Source organism: Schistocerca cancellata, chromosome 3 (assembly GCF_023864275.1).
Source record: "Schistocerca cancellata isolate TAMUIC-IGC-003103 chromosome 3, iqSchCanc2.1, whole genome shotgun sequence".
Lineage (NCBI taxonomy): Eukaryota > Metazoa > Arthropoda > Insecta > Orthoptera > Acrididae > Schistocerca > Schistocerca cancellata.
The window spans coordinates 882,086,401-882,106,113 of NC_064628.1; the positions used below are offsets into that span (position 1 = coordinate 882,086,401).

Sequence of the window (19,713 nt, forward strand, 5' to 3'; positions counted from 1 at the left end):
TGCCATTTTATTCGGGAGGCGATGTGCTGACCACCTGTCCCTCCATATCCACATCCAGTGATGCTTGTGGGCTGAGGATGACACGGCGACCGGTCGGTATCGTCGGGCCTTCATGGCCTGTTCGGCCGGAGTTAAGTTTTTTAGTGTGCTACTTTACACTTTATCAGTCTCACAAAAGTTTTAGTAAAATAATGTGTAATTAAATCGGGTTTTTCTTTTTTTAATTCATAAAACCCACTCCTCACAGTTTGAAATAAAACGTACAGTCGTAATTTATAGTCTGAACTTTGAAACTAATTGTTTTGCTCCGTTATATGGAAATATCGGTATATTTCTTTCGATTATTCGTCGTTGTTACGTGGTACGGCTAATTCGATTATATCGAACGCCGATATTTATCATTCGATGTCGAAACCCTAATTTGGGGGGAAACTTTCTTGTGTTCTGTTATTTAATATGTGATGTTCACCCGCGGTCGTCATGTGGTTACCTCATCAAGGAACTGGGCATTTTAACTGCGCCATCATAATACATATATTCGCTAATGAATTTCATCTTAAATAATCCGTCACCATCTGAGAACAATAACGATGTTCACGCATACATAACTAGACGATTTCTGATCTTTTGCTCAATACCATAAAATATCTGACAGGTAGCAAAAGAAAAAAATACTAATTTTTAGCTATAGTGGTATGAGTAAGACTAAAAAATATTGTGTTCATGAACGTTAATATTAATCACGTGTGCATGTCCTGTAAACTGACTTGTTCTACATCATTTCGACAAACGAATCGTTTAAATGATCTATGCAACATGTTGGTAACTAACTTTCAAACAATTCGGTAGGATAGCAGCTTGTTCAAAATGAAGGAAATGGGCTACTTCGTAAGAACGTAGCTTCGAGCATAACGAGACACAAAAACAGCCTCCCCCCCCCCTCCCCCCCCCGCAATGTTCAAATGTGTGTGAAATCTTATGGGACTTAACTGCTAAGTTCATCAGTCCCTAAGCTTACACACTACTGAACCTAAATTATCCTAAGGACAAACACACACACCCATGCCCGAGGGAGGACTCGAACCTCCGCCGGGACCGTCCGCACAGTCCAAGACTGCAGCGCCTAAGACCGCTCGGCTAATCCCCCCCCCCCCCCCCTCTCAAATGCTGCTTCGTATCTCGAGGCAAATGGAACTGCAGATGATACGAGTCATCTAAGATAAATGATCTTTGTCTCTGATCATATTTTTCTTACAAGGTAAGCTAATTAAAAACTAACGAGAGCTTTGTCAACCAAGAAGTGAAGAAAAGTTTAAATAAACTTCTGCCCAAAATCTTTCTTTTCATTCATCACTATAAAGCAGCTCTTCAAAAAATGTTTCAAATATTTCTAGTCACGTTTTGCAATGGCGCTAAACTGAGTACCTTACTCTTATTTTCGTTCTAGGCACATCACGAATCTTGTCAACGACGAACTAGCCCCATCTCACTAATAAGTACCGTGTTTTTTGAGCAACATAAACCAAACAGTATATTTCTTGCAGGCAATGACCCGAAGCTTATGAACATTGAAAAAAATTACTTTCGATTGCATCAAAGTCATGAGGCACCATAAACTGTCACTACAGCACAGTGCGCTTGCATTGTAGTTCTAACAAACAAAAGATCAATCGGTTAACAGCTATTGATAATCATATGGCTTTCCTCACAATGTGTGGCAATCTGAGCTCCGCTGTTTACAGTTTATAACAGAGTTCATATGACTACCATAGCTCTTACACTGTGCGATCTTTTATTAGTTATGATTATCACAGAAATGTGCGATCTACATCTTTTTACTGTCGACATAGTATTATATGCTTTAAGTATGCTGGAATGATATTTTGTAATACCTTACGATAATTATTACGATCGTACTTATTAGTAAATATCTGTTTTGTTTAATGAGAGGCTTTATATTGGTGAATACGACTTTAACGAATGTGACGTTATAAACGAAACAGTTCGTGTGTCGACGCAAGCAAAATGTTCAGTGACCATGTTATACGCCAACCACAAACCTCACTTCTTCCCTTATACTCATATTCACATTTCTCAGTAATATCTTCGTGATGTATGTCAACTCACGCCACGGATGCTCTGGGGCAATCTACGGATTCTAAGGCCCAATTTAAGCGATAAAGTGATGACACAGCGACACAAGGACAGGAATGATTGCTGTGTGGTATGCAGACCGTTCCCCAAGAGAGCAGCGACGGCTGTTATTGGAATGTCCCGTTACGATGTCTCTCTCAGCTTTGCTTCATGTTTTGTTTACGTTGTTCCAGACGTTATTTGACATTTCGATGACTAAGATTTCCAGAGTTCTTCACGAATGCTGAATTTTGACTACAGTAACAATTTAACCTGACGTTGGTGCAAATGGTATACATGGAAACGGAAGTCCAACCCGGATTAGTCACCAGTCGCCTCTCACGTTATCACTTCCTGCTCACATTCTCCGTGACGCAAAGGCGAATCGGGCGCAATCTTTGTTGTTATCTCTTTATTTCTTTTATTACAGCTGGGGATTTCAATAATTTCTAACATACAAACAAGCCTTAGGTGCCTAACACGTAAGTAAGCTTTTTGTGTGCGGCGGGTGGTATTTTGTGTTCCAATACAGTTGTCCCCCTTCTCTATTTTATACCGAATCGTGCGATGGAAAGACAACAATCGATAAAACTCTGAATGAACTCTAATTTCTCTGGTGTTATAGTCATGGACATTTCGGAAAAGATACAGTGCCCTTCTTTGGGTATTATTTACCTCCTCTATTAATTCTCCCGTGTTACCAACAATGAGTCAATATAGCTGCTGGAAAAATTATTTTTCCAGTCTTGCTATCTCTGTCAGTACCTTTGAACTGATAACGAAATTGCTCTGTTCATGATAGAGAGTATCAGGAACGCTGGAGAAGGGCAAATGTTGCAGTTTGGCATAAAGCATCCTGGTAGAGAAATGACTGACTTGAATATTACGAAGCTGTGGAATAACCCCGCGAGAAGAATATGAGAACCTACGCCACGTTGTTTTTACGATGCAATGAATTCACTTACACCGTCCTACGAAAAACGTGAATCTCTCATAAAGGGATGAGGAAACGAAATGAAACTTCATGGGTTGAGAGAGTTTGTGATGTCATTTCAGTGATTACGATATCGAGTCAGGTTTACAACTTGTCAGTACACGCCTTATTATCAATATGACGTTGTACCCCTTCTGGCCTGCATGCACGTACCGATTCCGTTGGGAAAGGTGTCACAAAATTGTTGTATTGTCTCCAGAAAGTTAGCGCAAAACTGTTGCACCCATTACTTCATATTCTGTATTCTGACACTTGCAAAGATCTGATCTGACATGCGAGCTGGCGCAGTAAATGATGTATCGAGGATAGATCTGGAAATGTAGCTGGCTGCAGGAGTATCTCAACATCAGGCAGACAGTTGACAGAGAGAAGTGTCATGTGTGGACGAGCATTATCCTGTTGAAAAATGGCATCGCAATATTGTGATATGCGAGGCAGCACGCAAGGCGCAGGATGTCAGTGACATAGCATTGCACTGTAAGAGTTACCTCAGTCACTACCAGTCATGACCTGAAGCCATAGCCAATGGCTCTGCACGCCGTGACGCCAGCAGTAACACCACTGCGTCTCTCCAAAACATTGGAAGGAGGACCTCTCCCCAGGTCGCCGCCATTCTAACCGACAATGGCCGTCCGAGGTAGAGCAGAACCGCGACTCATGGCTAGACACACTGCGACTCCTTTTGTCAGCAGTCCATGCTTCCCGGGTGCGGCACCACTCCAAAATACGCAATTCGTTTCGCGGTGCTAAAGGCAGCCTATGCATCACTTCTACGAATGGTGCAAGAGGACACAAAATGTTTCAGGGTGTCCCTCACTTGTTCTTACAAGGGAACCTCCCCATCGCACCCCCCTCAGATTTAGTTATAAGTTGGCACAGTGGTTAGACCTTGAAAAACTGAACACACATCAATCGAGAAAACAGGAAGAAGTTGTGTGGAACTATGAAAAAATAAGCAAAATATACAAACTGAGTAGTCTATCGGCACATAGGTAACATCAAGAGTAGTGTAAGCTCAGGAGCGCCGTGGTCCTGTGGTAAGCGTGAGCAGCTGTGGAACGAGAGGTCCTTGGTTCAAGTCTTCCCTCGAGTGAAAATTTTACTTTCTTTATTTTCGCAAATTCTCTGTCTCTGTCTCTGTCTCTGTTTACTGTAATAAATTTAGTGTCTGTGTTTTGTGACCGCACCGCAAAACCGTACGATTAGTAGACGAAAGGATGTGCTTCTCCAATGGGAACCGAAAACATTTGATCTCTAGGTCATAGGTCAACCGATTCCTCCACAGAAAAACACGTCTGATATATTCTATACGACACTGGTGACGGCATGTGCGTCACATGACAGGAATATGTTATCGACCCACATTACTTGTACACTTGGCGAATGGATAAAAAGATTCTTCTACCTAGCCCGATTTAGGTTTTCTTGTGGATGTGATAATCACTTCCAAAAAATTGATAGAAACATAAGAGTTTGTCACATAAACTGAAAATAAAAAATTAAAATTTTCACTCGAGGGAAGACTTGAACCAACGTCCTCTCGTTCCACAGCTCCTCACTCTAACCCCGGGACCACAATGCTCCTCAGCTCACGTTATCCTTCATATTGCCTATGTTTCGCATAGACTACTTAGTTTGTATATTTTTCTTATTTTTTCATAGTTCCACACAACTTCTTCCTGTTTTCTCGATTGATGTGTGTTCAGTTTATCAAGGTCTAACCACTGTGCCAACTTATAACTAAATCTGAGGGGGGTGCGATGGGGAGGTTCCCTTGTTAGATAGCAGGGGGTGCTTTGCTGGTGTAAGCGGTCGCCAGCACACTGGTCGGCAAAGATGTAGCGCAGAGATCGATAGTAGGCGCTGCATCAAGCACGCCTATCACGAGAGAGGCCAGAGACACACCCACAAGCAACAGGCCGCCAACGCCCTCTCGACAGTGAGTATTTAGGCTGCCGTCGGTGGCCGGAGGGCGTCACTGATGCACTAACTCACACTCCAGTTTGGCATCTGTAAGTTATTCGCAGAGCCAGTCACAGACTACAACAGTACATAGCAACCAGGTTTGTGTAATAGTAAGATTACCGATATTGTCTGCAACAGCACTACTACTGCTGCTGTGCATGTACCACAAACAAGGGCCGCACGGGATTAGCCGAGCGGTCTAAGGAACTGCAGTCCTGGACTGTACGGCTGGTCCCAGCGGAGGTTCGAGTGCTCCCTCGGGCATGGGTGTGTGTGTGTGTCTGTCCTTAGGATAATTTAGGTTAAGTAGTGTGTAAGCTTAGGGACTGATGACCTTAGCAGTTAAGTCCAATAAGATTTCACACACATTTGCACATTTTTGAACACAAACACGGATTCAATCAAAGTTGAGTAAAGATACTGGCTACCCATAACAACATCCTCTCCCTTGCTTCCTTATGGTTCAAGCCACTACAGTGGCAACGAGGATACTACAGTTGCGATGTTCTTGGTGCGCAATACGACAGTCTTCCCTTGTGGTGGACCGAGCGGGGTGGCGCAGTGGTTAGACACTGGACTCGCATTCGGGAGGACGACGGTTCAATCCCGCGTCCGGCCATCCTGATTTAGGTTTTCCGTGATTTCCCTAAATCACTCCAGGCAAATGCCGGGATGGTTCCTCTGAAAGGGCTCGGCCGACTTCCTTCCCAATCCTTCCCAAATCCGATGAGACCGATGACCACACTGTCTGGTCTCCTTCCCCAAACCAACCAACCAACAAACCTTGTGGTGGTCCAATGTAATTGGCTGCAACTTTGACGGCGAGTACGACCACCCTCACTTTCCATTGCAGTCCAACATCGGGTCACTGTCGCATCTGAATGTTTAACGAATCTGAATACTGCACGATTCAGCTAGCCAGTTAACTGGCGACCTGCAAAGGGACGCTGATACAACTGCCTCACACTAGTATGCAGTATGTCCGTGTCCTTCACAGTGATCACTCAACACCTGACGCTGTTGTCGCCCGTTGTATACCCTACCAGGCCTAGTGTAAGTAGGCTGTTTAGGTTTTCTTATTCGCAACGTTACGTAGCGCTCTGTATGAAAATCACTGGCTGTGCTGTGTGAAGTCTGTGGCTAGTTTGCATTGTTGTCTGCCATTGTAGTGTTGGGCAGCTGGATGTGAACAGCGCGTAGCGTTGCGCAGTTGGAGGTGAGCCGCCAGCAGTGGTGGATGTGGGGAGAGAGATGGCGGAGTTTTGAAATTTGTAACATTGGATGTCATGAACTAAAATATATATTATGACTGTTAAGGTAAATACATTGTTTGTTCTCTATTAACATCTTTCAATTGCTAACTATACCTATCAGTAGTTAGTGCCTTCCGTAGTTTGAATCTTTTATTTAGCTGGCAGTAGTGGTGCTCGCTGTATTGCAGTAGTTCGAGTAATGAGGATTTTTGTGAGGTAAGTGATTTGTGAAAGGTATAGTTTAATGTTAGTCAGGGCCATTCTTTTGTAGGGATTTTTGATAGTCAGATTGCGTTGCGCTAAAAATATTGTGTGTCAGTTTAAGCACAGTCCTTTAGAATTGTTCTAAGGAGACGTTTCATATGGCGACCCTGCCAGGATTACTTCTTGAAGACTGCATGGAAATCCACTACTTCTGTGTGCATTCTCTTTTACTGCTCAGACTTTGAGAGAAGAAACGGCAGTTTTACTGTGATGAATGATCAGGACTGTCTTTATGGACTGTGAGAAAATTTTAGCTTTTGACCAACATTTTATCAATAAGTGTGTGCATTTGACATCTTTGTTATTGTAATTATGAAAAATTTTATCAAATCATTATTGGCCACTGCCCAAAACAATTTGTAAAATTTTTTTGTGGGGAGCATGGGGGCTATGTAAGTAGGCTGTTTAGGTTTTCTTATTGGCAACGTTACGTAGCGCTCTGTATGAAAATCACTGGCTGTGCTGTGTGCAGTCTATGGCTAGTTTGCATTGTTGTCTGCCATTGTAGTGTTGGGCAGCTGGATGTGAACAGCGCGTAGCGTTGCGCAGTTGGAGGTGAGTCGCCAGCAGTGGTGGATGTGGGGAGAGAGATGGCGGAGTTTTGAAATTTGTAACACTGGATGTCATGAACTAAAATATATATTATGACTGTTAAGGTAAATACATTGTTTGTTCTCTATTAACATCTTTCAATTGCTAACTATACCTATCAGTAGTTAGTGCCTTCCGTAGTTTGAATCTTTTATTTAGCTGGCAGTAGTGGCGCTCGCTGTATTGCAGTAGTTCGAGTAATGAGGATTTTTGTGAGATAAGTGATTTGTGAAAGGTATAGTTTAACTAGTCAGGGCCATTCTTTTGTAGGGATTTTTGATAGTCAGATTGCGTTGCGCTAGAAATATTGTGTGTCAGTTTAAGCACAGTCCTTTATAATTGTTCTAAGGAGACGTTTCACTAGTAACAACACTGAACTTGAACAACACCAATGCATTCTGGTGGCTGGTCTGCCTATCATGCATTCTGGTTGCTGGTCTGCCTGTCACACAATTTAATCATTTACAAGCCCGCTGATGGTGCGCGAGTGCACGAAGTTACAATGTCATCCGATCATGTCTTCTGTGTGCTTCACTTTTTTTTGTCAGATAATGTATTATGTGTATACATACTGTTTACAAAAGTCATGGGATACCTCCGAAAGTCGTTTCGGACCTCCTCCTGCCCAGCATAGCGCAGCAACTCGACGTGGCCTGGACTCAACAAGTCGCTTGAAGTCCTCTGCAGAAATATTGAGGCATGTTGCCTCAGCAGCCGTCCACAACTGCGAAAGTATTGCCGGTGCAGGATTTCGTGCACAAACTGACCGAGAAACGTTCGATGGGATTACATGGTGGGCGATGTGGGCGGCCAAATCATTCGCTCGAACTGTCCAGAAAGTTGTTCAACCCAATGGCGAACATTTGTTGCCCAGTGACATGGCTCATTCATCATCATCATCATCATCATTTAAGACTGATTATGCCTTTCAGCGTTCAGTCTGGAGCATAGCCCCCCTTATACAGTTCCTCCATGATCCCCTATTCAGTGCTAACATTGGTGCCTCTTCTGATGTTAAACCTATTACTTCAAAATCATTCTTAACCGAATCCAGGTACCTTCTCCTCGGTCTGCCCCGACTCCTCCTACCCTCTACTGCTGAATCCATGAGTCTCTTGGGTAACCTTGCTTCTCCCATGCGTGTAACATGACCCCACCATCTAAGCCTGTTCGCCCTGACTGCTACATCTATAGAGTTCATTCCCAGTTTTTCTTTGATTTCCTCATTGTGCACACCCTCCTGCCATTGTTCCCATCTACTAGTACCTGCAATCATCCTAGCTACTTTCATATCCGTAACCTCAACCTTGTTGATAAGATAACCCGAATCCACCCAGCTTTCGCTCCCATACAACAAAGTCGGCCGAAAGATTGAACGGTGCACAGATAACTTAGTCTTGGTACTGACTTCCTTCTTGCAGAAGAGAGTAGATCGTAGTTGAGCGCTCACTGCATTAGCTTTGCTACACCTCGCTTCCAGTTCTTTCACTATGTTGCCATCCTGTGAGAATATGCATCCTAAGTACTTGAAACCGTCCACCTGTTCTAACTTTGTTCCTCCTATTTGGCACTCAATCCGTTTATATTACTTTCCCACTGACATTACTTTCGTTTTGGAGATGCTAATCTTCATACCATAGTCCTTACATTTCTGAATTAGCTCTGAAATATTACTTTGCAAACTTTCAATCGAATCTGCCATCACAACTAAGTCATACGCATATGCAAGACTGCTTATTTTGTGTTCACATATCTTAATCTCACCCAGCCAGTCTATTGTTTTCAACATATGATCCATAAATAATACGAACAACAGTGGAGACAGGTTGCAGCCTTGTCTTACCCCTGAAACTACTCTGAACCATGAACTCAATTTACCGTCAACTTGTCATCCATAAAAATTCCATCGTTTTCTGGGAACATGAAGTCCACGAATGATTGCAAATGGCCTTGAAGTAGCCAAACGTAACCATTTACACTCAATGGTCGGTTCACTTGGACCAGAGGACCCTATCCATTCCACGTAAACACAGGTCACACCATTAAGAAGCCGTCACCAGCTCGCACAGTGCCTTGACATATTGGGTCCATGCTTTCATGGAGTCTGCGTTACACTCGAACCCTATTATCAATTCTTACCAACTGAAATCGGGACTCATCTGAGCAGAACAATGTTTTCCAGTCGTCTAGGGTCCAACCGATATGGTCACGAGCACAGGAGGGGGCACTGCAGTAGATGTCGTGCTGTTAGCAAAGTCACTGGCCTCGGTCGTCTGGAGCCATAGTCCATGAACGCCATATTTCGCCGCACTGTCCTAACGGATACGTCCATCGTACATCCCACATGATTTCTGCTGTTATTTCACGCAGTGGTGCTTGTCTGTTAGCTCTGACAACTCTACGCAAACGCCGCTGTTCTCGGTCGTGAAGTGAAGGCTGCCGGATACTGCGTTGTGCTTGGTGACAGATAATGCCTGAAATTTGGTATTCTCAGCACACTGTGGACACTGTGTATCTCGGAATACTTAACTCCCTAACGATTTCCGAAATGAAATGTTCCATGCGTCTAACCCCGACCACCATTCTGCGTTCAAAGTCTGTTAGTTCACGTCATAACCTTTTCACTTGAACCACCTGAGTACAAATAATAGCTCCGCTAATGCACTGCCCTTTTGTACCTTGTGTACGGGATGCTACCGCCTTATGTACAGGGTGTTTCAAAAATGACCGGTATATTTGAAACGGCAATAAAAACTAAACGAGCAGCGATAGAAATACACCGTTTGTTGCAATATGCTTGGGACAACAGTACATTTTCAGGCAGACAAACTTTCGAAATTACAGTAGTTACAATTTTCAACAACAGATGGCGCTGCGGTCTGGGAAACTCTATAGTACGATATTTGCCACATATCCACCATGTGTAGCAATAATATGGCGTAGTCTCTGAATGAAATTACCCGAAACCTTTGACAACGTGTCTGGCGGAATGGCTTCACACGCAGATGAGATGTACTGCTTCAGCTGTTCAATTGTTTCTGGATTGTGGCGGTACACCTGGTCTTTCAAGTGTCCCCACAGAAAGAAGTCACAGGGGTTCATGTCTGGCGAATAGGGAGGCCAATCCACGCCGCCTCCTGTATGTTTCGGATAGCCCAAAGCAATCACACGATCATCGAAATATTCATTCAGGAAATTAAAGACGTCGGCCGTGCGATGTGGCCGGGCACCATCTTGCATAAACCACGAGGTGTTCGCAGTGTCGTCTAAGGCAGTTCGTACCGCCACAAATTCACGAAGAATGTCCAGATAGCGTGAAGCAGTAATCGTTTCGGATCTGAAAAATGGGCCAATGATTCCTTTGGAAGAAATGGAGGCCCAGACCAGTACTTTTTGAGGATGCAGGGACGATGGGACTGCAACATGGGGCTTTTCGGTTCCCCATATGCGCCAGTTCTGTTTATTGACGAAGCCGTTCAGGTAAAAATAAGCTTCGTCAGTAAACCAAATGCTGCCCACATGCATATTGCCGTCATCAATCCTGTGCACTATATCGTTAGCGAATGTCTCTCGTGCAGCAATGGTAGCGGCGCTGAGGGGTTGCCGCGTTTGAATTTTGTATGGATAGAGGTGTAAACTCTGGCGCACGAGACGATACGTGGACGTTGGCGTCATTTGGACCGCAGCTGCAACACGGCGAACGGAAACCCGAGGCCGCTGTCGGATCACCTGCTGCACTAGCTGCGCGTTGCCCTCTGTGGTTGCCGTACGCGGTCGCCCTACCTTTCCAGCACGTTCATCCGTCACGTTCCCAGTCCGTTGAAATTTTTCAAACAGATCCTTTATTGTATCGCTTTTCGGTCCTTTGGTTACATTAAACCTCCGTTGAAAACTTCGTCTTGTTGCAACAACACTGTGTTCTAGGCGGTGGAATTCCAACACCAGAAAAATCCTCTGTTCTAAGGAATAAACCATGTTGTCTACAGCACACTTGCACGTTGTGAACAGCACACGCTTACAGCAGAAAGACGACGTACAGAATGGCGCACCCACAGACTGCGTTGTCTTCTATATCTTTCACATCACTTGCAGCGCCATCTGTTGTTGAAAATTGTAACTACTGTAATTTCGAAAGTTTGTCCGCCTGAAAATGTACTGTTGTCCCAAGCATTTTGCAACAAACGGTGTATTTCTATCGCTGCTCGTTTAGTTTTTATTGCCGTTTCAAATATACCAGTCATTTTTGAAACACCCTGTGTATGTGCATATCGCTATACCACCACTTTGGTCACCTCAGTGTAAATGTCAGCATTGTAGTGTAGGCATGCCCGATCAACATGTGGGCCTGTGTCATTAGGGGTGCGGATAGTGAACTGCGCTGGTGGAGTGGGTGTTGTGTTCACTGACGCGATCAGGCCAGATGGAGAGGATTCTAAGGACTGCAGTCTACGTCTGCAAACTGAAGTACACAGTAAATCAGCGCTAGAGTAAATGCGTCGAACCTTCTTACAAAATTAGTAGATATGATTTTAATGTACGGATTAGGAGACAAAACTGTAGGCAAGCTTGATTTCTTTTCGTGAGCTCATAGAAAGAGTAAGAGTGTCGTGTAGGAGTCACATGTCTAAACTGGAAAGGATCATCTGGCAAGAATTCACACTGCCTGCCTGTGACAACAGCGAGATTGTTCGAACTTTGTGCGTCGATCATGCTCGCATACAAGGTGTGAGGTGCCACTCTGAACAACCTTTCTGAATGAAGCTCCTTGTGTAAGTTGTTCCGATTGTGATATCATTACAAAAATAAGTCCCTTTCGATTTTTACCGTGGGCAGCAACCCAATGGTAAATATGTAATTTTCTCATTTTCACTTCTAAATATGTAATTTTTCTCATTTCCACTTATAACTTCCGACTCAGCCGTTTCCAGATCAGGGTCCCCACCTCAAACTGATTATCATCATGGTAACACCTCATACAGTTACAGCTTTGAAAAAAATGCGTTCAGTTGAAACGTAAAGTCTCGTAGAACGCCCCATCACTACATGACCAGCATTAGAACAAGCTCTACTAACACATGACAAAAACAAAATTAAAAAGGTCTTTAGAAAGAGCAGAGGAAAGCCATTTTACAACTCTAAGGAAAGACACCCGGCACATGTATATCGTGATGTAATCAAGCCTAATGCGTATTACGAACTCTCTGATGGATATCGATAATTACACATGTAAGGCTGTGGCCTCATCGAGCATTATTTGTACGTCGATGTAATGTGTTGTGCCTTACTGCTTACGTTTAACGTGAGTACAAACATAGCTGTAAATTTTATAAAGTTATTTACAAAATTTCCAGTGAACGTTGTTAATCTTGAAGTGAAGAATTTATAAGTTAATTTAAATACTAACTTAGATCCCTTGCATACAATCGTAATAGTTATTCTTCCTGGATTGGCGGGATGAGTAGGTCTAACAAGGGAAACTCCCCGTCGCATCTTACCACTAAATTTAGTGGTAAGGTGGCCCAAGGGTAGCCCGTCAAAAACTGAATACAGATGAAGCATGGAAACACGAAGAAGGTGTGCCGAACTGTGAAAAAAGAAGCAAAATAGAAACAGTGGACGGTCTAAGTTCAAGATGTGCAACATCGAACGTATTTGAAGAATCCTGGGTTCGTAGTTATATGGCCACGGTGCTGGACGACGAAGGGGAAGTTTCGTGTTCCAGTCTCCCTCGTGCCCCATTTCTTTTTCTTACAAAATTATGAACTGTCTGTCCGGTCACTGACGTGCCTGTTCGCTGTATTCAAATCTGTGTCTGTGTCGTGGTGTAACGTCCGTTTGCAACAGCGAAGTGTAAGGAAGACGTATCTCGTATTTGTTCTAGACAAGTACAACATGTTATGACTCTTTCGTTCCGTTTTGGAAGTTTTGACTTTTGGATTCCTTTGTTGTAACATAGTTCACACCCGTTTGTTTGTTATTTTCATTTCTGTGAGAGGTGTATGCGGCATCTCGCGTGCTCTCAGTGTTCATCACATTTACTTGCGACGGCAATATATTCTTACTACGTGACTCATATTCTACAACCACTGTAGAGTACGACAGTTGCCAAGACTACACAAAGAGAACAGACACGTCAATCACCGGACGAAAAATTCATAATTTTGTGAAAAGGAAGAAAATGGAGCACGAGTGATATTTGAAATCGTTTCTACCGTTTTGCAGTACAACGCCGTCACCAAACGCCAACCACGACGTCAGGGTTCTTCCAATTCAGCTCGGTGCTGCACATCTTGAGCTTGGACTGTTCACGGTTTCTATTTTTCTTCTTTTTTCCACAGTTCAGCACACCTTCTTCCTGTTTCCCTGCTTGATCAGTGTTCAGTAGTTGATGGGCTATCAACTGGGCTATCTTACCACTAAATGTGAGGGGGTGCGATGGGGAGTTTACCTTCTACGAGAGAGTCGTGAGAAGTCGTTTGTAAGGGACAAAAATGTTTTGTATTTAGATGGAGTCTGCAAGTGATGGGAGCTGATGGAACTTCTTTGGCACCCTATTGTTTGAAATGCTTAAGAATACAGAAGTCACAAGTGTGAGCATTTATTACTTCGCACTTAGAAACATATATCTAACATTTATAATCTTGAAAAGTTTCAGATTTCTTCGTACAGGAAAATCCGAAGATAAGAATCATATTCCGAAGACAACAAAGTCAACGTACAGGGTGTTCGGAAATTCTCGTTACAAACTTCTAGAAGTTTTAGAATGGTGTGAGTACATAATATTTTGAATAGGAGCCCATCTATCTACATCTACATGGATGCTCTGCAAATCGCATTTAAGTGCCTGGCAGAGGGTTCATCGAACCACCTTCACAAAAAATGGTTCAAATGGCTCTGAGCACTATGGGACTTAACATCTGTGGTCATCAGTCCCCTAGAACTTAGAACTACTTAAACCTAACTAACCTTCATCTACATCTACATCTACATCCATACTCCGCAAGCCACCTGACGGTGTGTGGCGGAGGGTACCTTGAGTACCTCTATCGGTTCTCCCTTCTATTCCAGTCTCGTATTGTTCGTGGAAAGAAGGATTGTCGGTATGCCTCTGTGTGGGCTCTAATCTCTCTGATTTTATCCTCATGGTCTCTTCGCGAGATATACGTAGGAGGGAGCAATATACTGCTTGACTCTTCGGTGAAGGTATGTTCTCGAAGCTTTGACAAAAGCCCGTACCGAGCTACTGAGCGTCTCTCCTGCGAGTCTTCCACTGGAGTTTATCTATCATCTCCGTAACGCTTTCGCGATTACTAAATGATCCTGTAACGAAGCGCGCTGCTCTCCGTTGGATCTTCTCTATATCTTCTATCAACCCTATCTGGTACGGATCCCACACTGCTAAGCAGTATTCAAGCAGTGGGCGAACAAGCGTACTGTAACCTACTTCCTTTGTTTTCGGATTGCATTTCCTTAGGATTCTTCCAATGAATCTCAGTCTGGCATCTGCTTTACCGACGATCAACATTATATGATCATTCCATTTTAAATCACTCCTAATGCGTACTCCCAGATAATTTATGGTATTAACTGCTTCCAGTTGCTGACCTGCTATTTTGTAGCTAAATGATAAAGGATCTATATTTCTGTGTATTCGCAGCACATTACACTTGTCTACATTGATATTCAATTGCCATTCCCTGCACCATGCGTCAATTCGCTGCAGATCCTCCTGCATTTCAGTACAATTTTCCATTGTTACAACCTCTCGATACACCACAGCATCATCTGCAAAAAGCCTCAGTGAACTTCCGATGTCATCCACCAGGTCATTTATGTATATTGTGAATAGCAACGGTCCTATGACACTCCCCTGCGGCATACCTGAAATCACTCTTACTTCGGAAGACTTCTCTCCATTGAGAATGACATGCTGCGTCCTGTTATCTAGGAACTCCTCAATCCAATCACACAATTGGTCCTAAGGACATCACACACAGCCATGCCCGAGGCAGGATTCGAACCTGCGACCGTAGCGGTCACGCGGTTCCAAACTGAAGCGCTTAGAACCGCACGGCCACACCAACCGGCCCACCTTCACAATTCCCTATTATTCCAATCTCGTATAGCGCGCAAAAAGAATGGGCACCTATCTCCGTATGAGCTCTGATTTCCCTTATTTTATCTTGGTGATCGTTCCTCCTTATGTAGGTTGGTGTCAACAAAATATTTTCGCATTCTGAGGAGAAAGTTGGTGATTGGAATTTCGTGAGAAGATTCCGTCGCAACGAAAAATGCCTTTCTTTTAATGATGTCCAGCCCAAATCCTGTATCATTGCTGTGACACTCTCTCCCATATTTCGCGATAACACAAAATGTGCTGCCTTTCTTTGAACTTTTTCGATGTACTCCGTCAGTCCTGTCTGCTAAGGATCCTACACCGCGCAGCAGTATTCTAAAAGAGAACGGACAAGCGTAGTGTAGGCAGTCCTCCTTAGTAGATCTGTTACATTTTCTAAGTGTCCTGCCAATAAAACGCAGCCTTTGGTTAGCCTTCCCCACAACATTTTCTATGTGTTCTTTCCAATTTAAGTTGTTCGTAATTGTAAATCCTATGCATTTAGTTGAATTTACGGCTTTTAGATTAGACTGATTTATCGTGTAACCGAAGTTTAACGAGTTTCTTTTAGCACTCATTTGGATGACCTCACACTTTTCGTTATTTAGGGTTAACTGCCACTTTTCGCACCATTCCGATATCTTTTCTAAATTGTTTTGCGGTTTGTTCTGGTCTTCTGGTGACTTTATTGGTCGATAAACGACATCGTCATCTGCAAACAACCGAAGACGGCTGCTCAGATTGTCTCGAAAATCCCGGGTTCCCGGGGAGGTCAGGGATTTTCTCTGCCTCGCGATGACTGGGTGTTGTGTGATGTCCTTCGGTTAGTTAGGTTTAAGTAATTCTAAGTTCTAGGGGACTGATGATAATAGCTGTTAAGTCCCATAGTGCTCAGAGCCATTTTTATCTCGAAAATCGTTAATATAGATAAGGAACAGCAAAGAGCCTGTAACACTGCCTTGAGGAGCTCCAGAAATCACTTCTGTTTTACTCGGTGACTTTCCGTCAATTCCATGTACGGAGACATACAGTTTCCGTTCTATGACGCTTCCAGTTCAGATGTTTAACTGATCCACTTCTGCTTGAGGAACTGAATTAGACGTGACGCAGGACGATTGTTAGGTGACATTTCGGAAGGAAACATAAAGAAGCATCCACGTATTACTTGAGCACATTCGTTTGTATTAAAACTTAAACATTACGTGTTTACGTTATTACAAAATAAGAAAGAACCCAGAATGCTGTACGTACAGCGGCTCGGTGCAGCCACCACCGACGTCATTACAGTGTTGTACCTACAAAGCATGTTCTGCTACACTCTACGTCCCACTTGGTGTCACTAGTTTCCAGTGCAGCGACTAGAACTCTTGTAAGCAGGTCTTCCTCTGTCTCTACAGAAGTCTCGTAAATTAAACTTTGCATACGACGTCACAAGAAGTAGTGCACGTCATCCCATCTACCTTATTACATACCAGGACAAGCAAGTCCTGAGACTTTTCTTTTTCCTTCCCCAGACGTGGACGCGTTACAGACCTGATTCGAAATCGTCGTAGAACCGAAACGATACGTTTCTGGGCATGGGTTCTTATTCAAAACATTATGTACTCGCTCCTCTCTACAAGCCCTAGAAGTTTGTAATGGGAACTTCCTAATACCCTAGATAAAATCTAACCAAGTAAGGGGTACAAAAACTACGTAATGCGAGCACGTTCACTTTTAAAATTCCGCAAACTGACATACATCTGCAGTTAGATTTTTGTCAATGGTAGTCTGTCCTTTTATTGAAAGTGGCATGTTATACAGCGCTCACAGAAAAATGAGAAGTTTAAGGCTAGCCATTTGATAAATTACATTCGCTGAAACGCCCGACTGCAACCGGAAAAAGGTACGAACGCTTCCTGATCGCACTTCTCGTATCACGAAGCAACAGTGATCCTGATTGCAGGTGGAGCTAGGCTATTCGAACTCGATCGATCTACCTGACAAAAGCAGCACTTTATTCTTTTCCTTCCAGTATAAGTAAGGCAGGAACGTCCACTCACCTCTGTCGGGGCGTAGCTGCGCCGCGTGCAAGTGACGTGTGCCCAGGAGGAGGTAACGCGTTCCAGCATGGCCGCAAGCCCATAGCTGCCGTAGATGCAGAGGACCACGCCGTTCACGAACAACGAAGCCAAGGCGGACAGCATCTCGGCCAACGCTCCCTACACTGGTGACCGCACTGCAGCTTACTGCACTGCAACCGTTCTACTACTGCGGCAGCCCGTCGAACGCCCGAACAGATGCCCGCTAGCAAGTCGGACTGGTCAAATCGCTTATCCAGGGAGAGACGCGACGTGCAGGAACTAGCGGCAGATATCCGAAACACCGCCACGGCGGTCTAATGGCACTGCGGCTGCCTCCGAAGTCCTTGCAATACCCGCGGGCGCGCGACAGCGGAAACGGTTATATACGCGCTCGGTGACTGTTGTACTCTTGCTGTAATTTGTGCCCCGGGTCTCTTTTATTCTTCTTTTCTTTGTATTCCCGCCGTGATAAGCAAATGTGAATGGGTCGTGAACTCAAGCCGTTACTATCGGCTAGCGTAAGACACTCTGAGGTCGGATTTCGTCACTGCATTCCCCACCACTTTTGCTGATCGTAGACGTCCTCGGCCAATAGGTTCTACACTAGTGTTTAAACGTTACCTGTAATGAATAAACGAGTGTTTCTTTGCTAAATTAGCATGTCGGAAGAGTTACAAAATAAAATAAATCCACAAAAAAAACATCGGTGAACAAGATTGTCCGAAACATGTAGTGAGAGAGTTGCAGTATGGCTCGTTGGACGGGACATAAATAGAAATTATGTTGCCGAAGAAGGCGATAATGAAGAGTCTAATGCAGGGCTGAAAATAAATTTCAAAAGTCGTTCAGTAGGTTAAGTTCAACACTACGTATCTAGAAAACCGCACTTTGATTTCCGATGGCCTCTAGGTATTTTATATATATATATATATATATATATATATATATATATATATATATATATATATATATATATATATATGTTGGAACACGTGAGGCAATACCGACACTACAACTCATCTTAGAAAATACAGGGTGATTCAAATAGAATACCACAGCTTTAAAAATGTGTATTTAATGACATAAACATAATATAACCTTCTGTTATACATCATTACAAAGAGTATTTAAAAAGTATTTCTTCACTCAAAAACAAGTTCAGAGATGTTCAATATGGCCCCCTTCAGACACTCGAGCAATATCAACCCGATACTCCAACTCGTTCCACACTCTCTGTAGCATATCAGGCGTAACAGTTTGGATAGCTGCTGTTATTTCTCGTTTCAAATCATCAATGGTGGCTGGGAGAGGTGGCCGAAACACCATATCCTTAACATACCCCCATAAGAAAAAATCGCAGGGGGTAAGATCAGGGCTTCTTGGAGGCCAGTGATGAAGTGCTCTGTCACGGGCTGCCTGGCGGCCGATCCATCGCCTCGGGTAGTTGACGTTTCATAACTAACCTTTTTCGTAGGACTCTCCATACAGTTGATTGTGGAATTTGCAGCTCTCTGCTAGCTCTGCGAGTCGATTTTCCTGGGCTGCGAACAAATGCTTGCTGGATGCGTGCTACATTTTCATCACTCGTTCTCGGCCGTCCAGAACTTTTCCCTTTGCACAAACACCCATTCTCTGTAAACTGTTTATACCAACGTTTAATACACCCCATACAGGAGGTTTAACACCATACTTCGTTCGAAATGCACGCTGAACAACTGTCGTCGATTCACTTCTGCCGTACTCAATAACACAAAAAGCTTTCTGTTGAGCGGTCGCCATCTTAGCATCAACTGACGCTGACGCCTAGTCAACAGCGCCTCAAGCGAACAAATGTACAACTAAATGAAACTTTATAGCTCCCTTAATTCGCCGACAGATAGTGCTTAGCTCTGCCTTTTGTCGTTGCAGAGTTTTAAATTCCTAAAGTTGTGGTATTCTTTTTGAATCACCCTGTAGATTAAGGAAAGGCATACCTACGTTTCTAGCATTTGTAGACTTAGGGAAAGCTTTTGACAATGTTGACAGAAATACTCTCTTTCAAATTCTGAAGATGGCAGGGTTACAATACAGGGAGCGAAAGGCTATTTACAATTTGTACACCGAGCGAGGTGGCGCAGTGGTTAGACAATGGACTCGCATTCGGGAGGACGACGGTTCAATCCCGCGTCCGGCCATCCTGATTTGGGTTTTCCGTGATTTCCCTAAATCGCTCCAGGCAAATGCCGGGATGGTTCCTTTCAAAGGGCACGGCCGACTTCCTTCCCCGTCCTTCCCTAATCCGATGAGACCGATGACCTCGCTGTCTGGTCTCCTTCCCCAAAACAACCAACCTAT

General features: G+C 43.8%; 1 protein-coding gene across 2 annotated transcripts in view; it reads right to left on the reverse strand.

Annotated features, from left to right (window-relative positions):
• Positions 1-17,760, reverse strand: part of LOC126175950 (solute carrier family 2, facilitated glucose transporter member 1-like) — an 84,129-nt gene extending 66,369 nt beyond the window's left edge. For both annotated transcript variants that reach the window (XM_049923031.1, XM_049923030.1), the window contains exon 1: positions 17,359-17,760. In XM_049923031.1, the coding sequence (XP_049778988.1) occupies positions 17,359-17,502 (144 nt within the window). In that variant the 5' untranslated portion in view covers positions 17,503-17,760. The remainder of the gene's footprint in view (positions 1-17,358) is intronic.
• Positions 17,761-19,713: the final 1,953 nt, after the last annotated feature.